Source organism: Panthera pardus, unplaced genomic scaffold, assembly GCF_024362965.1.
Source record: "Panthera pardus isolate Hobbes unplaced genomic scaffold, ASM2436296v1 HiC_scaffold_8, whole genome shotgun sequence".
NCBI lineage: Eukaryota > Metazoa > Chordata > Mammalia > Carnivora > Felidae > Panthera > Panthera pardus.
The window spans coordinates 112,783,679-112,791,499 of NW_026527013.1; the positions used below are offsets into that span (position 1 = coordinate 112,783,679).

The following is a 7,821-nucleotide window of genomic DNA, read 5'->3' on the forward strand; positions in this document are numbered from 1 at the left end:
CAAAGAAACCTTTCAGAAATATCTCTTCTTGTCATTAACCACTTCTTAAATCAAATGGGATTCTGTATGCAATGCAAGTTATATTACAAATGTACCAAGCAGCTTTCCTCTTACCTGCCACTACATTTAACTCCTTCAGAACCGTTTTCTCCGAATCCCTCAGCATTGCAACTTTCAATAAAAAAGAAACAACACTTAAACTGTGTTCTGCATATTATTCCTAGGAAGAAAGTGACAGAAAGAGACTATTTTACTTTTCAAAACCATTATTTAGAGCTATAGCATACCAAAAAATCAGGGCTAACTTGCTTGCCTAAAACCATAGGGAATGGATGGCTCAAGTACCTACATAGAAAACAGGATTAAGGCAGTCTTCCCCTTGGGAACAAATTGCATTATTCTAAAATATTGTACCCCTAATTGTTTTTTCTTCTGGATTTACAATATTCATAGTATTCTGTATTTTCACTTCAGTTTCTATGGATAATAATGACTTTACAGAAATTTCATTGGAAAATTTTCAGGTCCAGATGTACACCAAGACTGAACTTGGCGGGGAGAGAATGCAAAGAGAAAGAAAGAAGCTAAACTTAGAAGAATCTGAACACACTAACTTTTTATTCAATTTGATTCAAAATAATAATATTAATCTAATAATGAAATAGTTTGATATAACATCAGTCAACATTTAAAGTATTTTATGTTTCAAAGTATGGCTCAAGGAACACTCATTGCTTAAATGCACTTAGACATAACAAGACAATATTTTTTTATTGGCATCATTGACACCTATGAACAATAGCCTAGTAAATAGATTAAGGTTTAACCTTCCTTTTCTTTGGTGGCTGTTTAGAGACTTTAAAAGAACAGATAACTCATTTCAGCAGGAATCTACTACTGATATTTACTTCTACATAATCTTTAGCTAAGACATGGAATGCCAAAAACAAGCTTTTGTTCGCTTGACCTCCTCCACCCCCTAACAACAAAAGTTATCCCCAAACCCATGTTTTTATTTTAGATGTATTGATCTTCCAATGTAAGGCTTGGCCTTTTAAATACCAAATACAATCAATGGCCAATAACCTGACTCCTTCTGGAAAGAAGAAAGCAGAACAGGGAAATTTCTTTGAATTGTTTGGTGACTTAGTACAAATTTTAAGAGGTCAGTAAATCCTGATGCTTTGAGCTAAATCTACTGGTAAATAATTAATGACATTTCTTAGACACTATAATCTTAATCTTGGTAAATAGAGAAACACAGCTTTGCCAAATAGATCATTCCATCTAAGTAATATCTTAAAGGCAATTATTTAAATATTCCTACAAAAACAGGGTTATACTTTGCTTAAATTAGACATTTAACTGAGATAAAATGCAAATGTCCATATTTTTAAAAGAAAAAAAATACAAATTAACTGGCCTAGTCTTTTATCTGAGTTTATTAATACCATTTAAAATATTACAAATAAATCAATTACATCTCATGCATTTAAAATGCAAGTCTAAAATGTTCCAGAGAAAGGCTTTTCATTTCAATGTGAAATATCCAAATTATTTCAACATTACAATGAGCAATTAGTTTGCAAAATCTGCAAACATTTAAATGTAGTGTCAGGAGTGTTTATTAACAGTTAACAATATTACCTTCAGGAAATACACAAAGGCCAAAGTTAGTTGAGTTTCACTTGGACAATTTATTTAATACATGGGTTTTGGCAGACCCAGTTATTATGAAATATAGGAGAACTCTCACTTTAACTATGCCTGAACTGCCAGCAAATGCAAATAAGTACATGCTCCATTAAATTAAATGTCATCCCACATTTATCAAATATTGTCGTAGTTACAGTTTGATACCTATCTAAATTCATATTCGAGCAAAACTAAGCCCCGAAAGTGCGTTTGTGGCTCTGCACCTCCAGAAGTGAGTTCAAAATACCTGCAGCTCTTCAGCACTGCCACAATAACTCTTAATATTTTTTGTGACAAAATCAACTTTACTTCAATATATTTTCAAATATTTACTGGAAGTAATGTACAAGAAAAATACTATACAAAATCGTCTCCTGGACAGCTGCACCTCACACCCATACACTGGTGGAGTTATAATTAATTGGTAACTAATCTAGAACGATTCTCCAGTTGTACAAACCATTAGGTTCAGATATATTTTACAAAGGTTTTTTTTTTTTCCTATTTTCCCTCTTTTGGCATTTAAACTACAGCCTCGTCTTAAATAAACGATAGCTTCTTCACGTGTTTATAAGTTTAAATCACACACAAAAAAGTTTAACCCTAAGAATCTTGAATGAATTCCAAGAATTTACAGAAATGGGTACAATACAAATTGATGGCTGGACTACCAAAAAAAGATTGGGAGATTATGCTCAGGAGCGGTGAAAAACGAGGTAGAAAAGGACAAACACGGAGATAGTTAATCTGGTCTCACCGGAAAGGGGTATTTTTGCATAAGAAAAAGACACCTACCCTCACCCCACCCCCACCCCATAAGTTAAGTTAATGCAATCAAAATAACTTTGGGATCGATATTAGCAGTTTCGAGAGAAAGACTTGCTCACTGCTTAGAGGAAAAACTATCTAGAAGGGAAACGAAGTGGAAGAATGCTGTCATTTTTTTCTTTAGTTTTTTAGTTAAAAAAAAAAAAAATGTTACAAAGATGAAAGAAGGCTGCTGCAGCGATTCGCCAAGACTGCCCTTAGCTGAAACTTGAATCGGTTCCACCTCAGGGAACAAAGGAAAAGAGGCAGAGCTGACGTTGGGAGAGCTAACTCCGCAAACTTCGGGTCTTGGTGCCGCCAGATGGGCACCCCGACGCAGTTGCAACAGCTCTGCGCAAGGAGGGCAGCGGCACGCAGCGGCCAGGCTGGACTCTCAGATGCCGAGCCCCCTGATACTGAGGTTCCGGAACCCAGTGGGCGGCTGCCCCAGCGGGAATGCCCTGTCCGGGCCTCCTGCCTTGCCCTCCCCACGGCGTCGCTCCACCGTGCTCAGCGGAGTTGTTCCCGCTCGTGCATAGGCCCCCGGTCTCCCAGGCACTATGCTCGTCCAGCTCTACCTCCAGCGGCCGTTTCCCTCTAAAAGATATGCCCGTCACAACCTGGGGATGGCAGAGAGAGGACGAGGAGAGGATGAGAAATAAAGACCCGGCGGTTACGGCTTCACGGGGCTCTGACAGTGTTACCTGGTGGAGTGGGAAAGCCAGGGCCCAGGAGAGCGTGTTACTTACATGTCCATATGCCCTTTACAAAGTAAAGTCACAGAATGAGTTAAGTGAGAGAGAAAGAGACAGAAAGAGACAGAAAGTGCGAGCAGGATGCAGTGGAGAGAGGCTGGAACAGAGGCTGGGGCAGACGGGGCCCAAGCGGACCGGGACGGGAGGGGGTCGAGGAGATGGGCAGCCACGGAATGGGCGTCACTCCAGGCCATTGCGGTGCCCGGGCTCCGGGGGCTGCAGCAACTCCGGGGAGTGGCAGGGCGGGCTGCCAGCGGCACTGTGCTCGCTGTCGGTGTCGCTGCCTTTCTTGCCGCCGCTACCCGAACCGGCCGAGCCGCCGCCGCCACCGCCGCTGTGCGTCTTCACGTGCTTGCTGAGGTGGTCACTGCGCATGAAGCGTTTGTTGCAGACAGGACAGGCGAAGCGCTTCTCACCGGTATGGGTCCTCAGGTGCCGCTGCAGCTCATCGGAGCGCGTGAAGCGCTTGCCGCAGAAGAGCCAGTTGCACACGAAGGGCCGCTCGCCCGTGTGCCAGCGCAGGTGCGCCTTGAGGTGCGACGTCTTGCCGTACACCTTCCCGCAGCCCGGTATGTGGCAGCTGTGCAGGCCCTTGCGCCGCAGGCTGGCCCCGGCCGGGCCCAGCCGCTCCGCCTCCTGGCAATTGGGGCAGTCGCAGGTGGCGCGACCGGAGTAGCGGCGTGCGGAGGAGCGCGGAGAGCCCCCCAGCGGTGCCGACGGCCCAGCGCTCAGCATAGAGCTCCCAGCGCCGGCCAGCGGCGACGGGGCCGAGTCCGGGTAGGAGCCAGGCAGCACTGGCTTGAAGCCGTCCATGAGGTGCTGCCCGGCGGGGCTAAGCAGGTGCGAGGAGGCGCCGCTGCTGAAGGCTGAGTGGCTCAGGCCCGAGTAATCCGAGTTGTAGCCTCCGAGCGGCGAGTGCAGCGAGGTTTGGAGCCCCCCGGCGGCAGGGTGCAGCGAGCCGGGCAGCGCCGCCGCGCCATTCGGGTTCTGCACGTCGATCCAGCCGGCGCCCACGTCCCACCAGCTGGAGGCGCCGGCCGAGCCCACATCGCCGGCGGCTCCCAGGCCCGGGTGCGAGGGCTTGAACCACGACTCGTATGGGTGCGCCATGCCCACGCGCGGGTAGATGCCCTGCAGCCCGTCCACCGAGGTGTGCACCTTGGAAATGAACACAGGCTGATGGGAGCCGTCCTGCGAGTGCGCCGAGGAGCCGCCGCCGCCGCCGCCGCCCCCTCCGCCGCTACCCCCTGATACACCAGGGGCCTGGAACACCGAGTAGTCGTTTGCGAAGGGCGAGCTAGAGGCGGCGGCGGCGGCGGCGGCGGCGGCGGCCGCGGCACTGCTGGAGGTTAGTGAGAAGGCGCTGGAGCCCGGCGAGCCGCCGCAGCTGAACGAGTCGGACACCAGGGCCGCGGCCGCCGCCGCGGCCGCCGCGGCTGCCGCCGCCGCCGAGGACGTACCGCCGTTCCGGGAGGCCCCCGACACGCCGAAACTCGAGAGACTGGAACCCACTACGTTGCAGCTGCCGGAGGAGGAGGACGAGGAACGTTTCCACGGGTGGAAGCCTTTGCCGAAGGAAGAAGAGCTGTCCGAGAGGGAGGAGGGAGACGGGCTGGGGCTGCCGATCTTATTACAGGTAGCAGCAAGCATGGCCAGAGGAGTGGATCCCAACCTCGGTTCTTCCTGCGAGAAGGAGGAGAGGAGAATGGGTGGGGGAGGGGGAAGTGGGCAAAAGGCCGGTGGGGGAGGGAGGAAAGAAATGTGCATCAGTCCTCCGGAAGCCTCCAAAACGCCCCACGGCACCCCATCTCTCATTGCGGCGCGCCGCCACCAACTCACCTGGCTCCCCCAACAGCCCTGGCGCCCGGCTGCTTCCTACTCTACGGGAGGGGACAAGTTTGGCTGCCGGCATCCGATTCGGGAGCAAAGCGCCATGCTAAAGAAGAGTTTGACAAGTATTCTCACCTAAAACAACACTCGTGCACACAAGGCCCCAGGCACCTCGAAACAAACAAGCAAGCAAAAAGTCCAGATTGGGGAGAAAGGAAGTTTCCTCTGCCGAGAAGCCTGGGGAAAAACCATTGGATTGCTTTTAAGAGGGCTTCCCCTGTAATCCAGAGAGACCTTTGAAAATCCTGTTCCGGTCCCCAGAAACCCATGCTGGGTCGCTTCTCCCAGGCCTAAAGAGGTCAAACTAGAGGGCTTGCTCGCTTGTCCTGCTTTCCTTTTTATTTGCTTAAAAAAAAAAAATTAAAAAAAAAACAACTACAATAGTAAAGAGAGAGAGAGAGACGGGTTCAACGTACCTGCAAGACAAGGCGGGCTGCGGTATTTTTTAAGGGGAAGAGGGAAAATCTGCAGTTTGCTCAAGGAGGAAAAACTTGCTCTCTTTACCCCCGAAATCGTCGCGTATAAAATGGGCCGGGCGCACGTCTCCCGGGCAGGGAGCGGCCGGGCGCTGCGAGGTGGCTTGTCTAAATGCCCTTCGAACCTTTTCCTGCGCTGAAAAAAAGTGACTCTGCCCCCCTCTCCCCCTCTTTCTTTTCTCCAAACTCACTTGTATTTAAAGGAAAAAAAAAAAAAAAAAAAGCTCTCAATAGAGACTGATAGCCCGTGGCCTGGCCGGGGCGACTTTAACCCCCTCCGATCGGCAATAAAAGGAAACTAATTAAACCAGCAAGAGAAAATCCTGAGACTCACCCCTAGAAGTGAAGTTGCCATCACACAAAAGTGCCCTCCTCCTCTCAGAGGATCTTTTTTATATTGATAAATCAGAGGCAGTGTTTTTTTTAGAGGTGTGCAATACAATGATCAGTTCCGCCCATTCCACCACAATTGTAGCTCCCTCTCCGGCTTTGAAGTGCCGCGGAGGCGCGGCCAGCCAATCTGCGGCCTCGCCGGGCCGCGCCGCGCGCGCGCCGTGAGGTCATCGGCGCCGCCGCGGGCCGCCGCGGGGGGGTGGGGAGCGAGAGCGGGAGGGGCGCGAGTGGCTGCGCGTGTTACAAAGCGTGTGTGTGAGTGTGTAACAATGTAACTGTGTGACCAAGCTGAGAAGGAGAAGACAGTGCAGACCGGGGGCGGGGGTAAGGGGTAGTGGATGTGAGTGTAGCAGGGACACTGTGGCGGAGGGGGAGGAGGGCAGACAGTGCTGAGAAGAGAGAGGGTGTTATGGGTGACAATATAACCATGTGTGACAGGAGGGTAGAGGGACAGATCAGTAAAGTGTTGGGGAAGGGTGTGAGTGTACTCTTGTGTAACTGTGAGTGAAGGACAGGGCAGTAAAGTGTGGGGAGAAGGTGGTGTGAGTGTGCTTGGTGTAGGGGTAGAGGGAGGAATATTAATATGTGGTTTGCGCGTGTGAAAGAGGAGGGAGGGTGGATGAGTATGTGTGCGGGAGAGGAAGTGAGGGAGAAGGCTGTGTGAATGTGTGCGAGAGAGAGAAGAGGGTGGTGTGTGTGCGTGTGTGTGCAACAAAGCTGGGGTGGAGAATAGGAACGGTGCAGGAAAGTGTACCTACACAGAAAGAGATTGACGATCTGAAGAGTGAAACTGACCGCGAAGTTGAGTGAGACTGAGTAAATAAATACTCAACAAACGCTATCTCTGTCGACAACTGCCTCTGATTCCTTGTACCTAAAGTCTTGAGTGATTTTTTTTTCTTCTTGGACGCTGTCACCACATTTTTGAAGGAAATTATATGACTACCTATCTTTATACTTTCACAGCCCTACAACGGAAGGGTAGAATCTTAGGGTAACTAAGGAGTATTTTTAGGGGTGAGTTAGGGCTTGTGTGCGCCTGCGTTGTTACTTTGATTCGGTGGCTTTTTTTTTTTTTTTTTTTTTTTTTTTAAATCTCCTGAGAGGGGAATCGGCTTTGGAAGTGCAAGTTTCACTCTAGGGAAAGGGCGTGTTTGTCCCGCGAGGAAGAGTAAATTTCAATACAAAAGGATTAGATAGAGATGGGAATGGGAGAGTATTGTTTTTTTCCTTTGGGTGAAAAAATGAGGAACGTTTTATGGAATTTAGAAATTTTTACAGGAAACCTCACTGACACTATCTGAGAAAAAAATTAAGATTTTGGCTGAAATTTCTGGGTTTTATTTATTAGAGCATAGAGAACCCTTTTGGCAAATCGACCACATGTATGGAGACGTCTGTGTCTAATGGCGTTTGGGTCTGAGAGCTATGAGTATGTGTGCGTGTTAATAGATACACTTAAGTCGAATTCGGTGGGTTTTAGAACCTGCTTTCCATTTGTGTTATTAGTTGCCTTCAGAAATATCATTACAATTTTACTGCCACCACAAGGGAACAACTTAAACCACGGTAAATACCACAACACTGTAGCAAGGGAGTTCACAGCCTTTTGAGCACCACTGAATATTTGTGCTTTTTGAAAAGTAATTCATAGTTTTAAGCAGTTTAGCAATGCTCTAAGAAATCTAATTTTTAAGGCAGAATTGATTAAAATGTTCCCAGCTGGAAGAAATGTCTTTTTTGACTGGGGAAACTATTGTATTGTTTTTGGACCCTCCTCAAGTGCATCAAGAGCGTCTGGAGAT

At 48.3% G+C, this 7,821-nt stretch overlaps 1 protein-coding gene across 2 annotated transcripts; it reads right to left on the reverse strand.

The window, feature by feature from the left end:
• Window positions 1-745: 745 nt before the first annotated feature.
• Window positions 746-6,082, reverse strand: SP8 (Sp8 transcription factor). Of its 2 annotated transcripts, none has more exons than XM_053897721.1 (2): window positions 5,958-6,082; window positions 746-4,940 (listed from the first exon to the last, which is right to left on the reverse strand). In XM_053897721.1, exons 1-2 carry the CDS (start codon window positions 5,976-5,978, stop codon window positions 3,438-3,440), a joined length of 1,524 nt encoding a protein of 507 aa, XP_053753696.1. In that variant the 5' UTR covers window positions 5,979-6,082; the 3' UTR covers window positions 746-3,437. The 2 variants fall into 2 exon arrangements, with proteins under 2 accessions (XP_053753696.1, XP_053753697.1); XM_053897722.1 differs by lacking the exon at window positions 5,958-6,082 and adding an exon at window positions 5,564-5,786.
• Window positions 6,083-7,821: the final 1,739 nt, after the last annotated feature.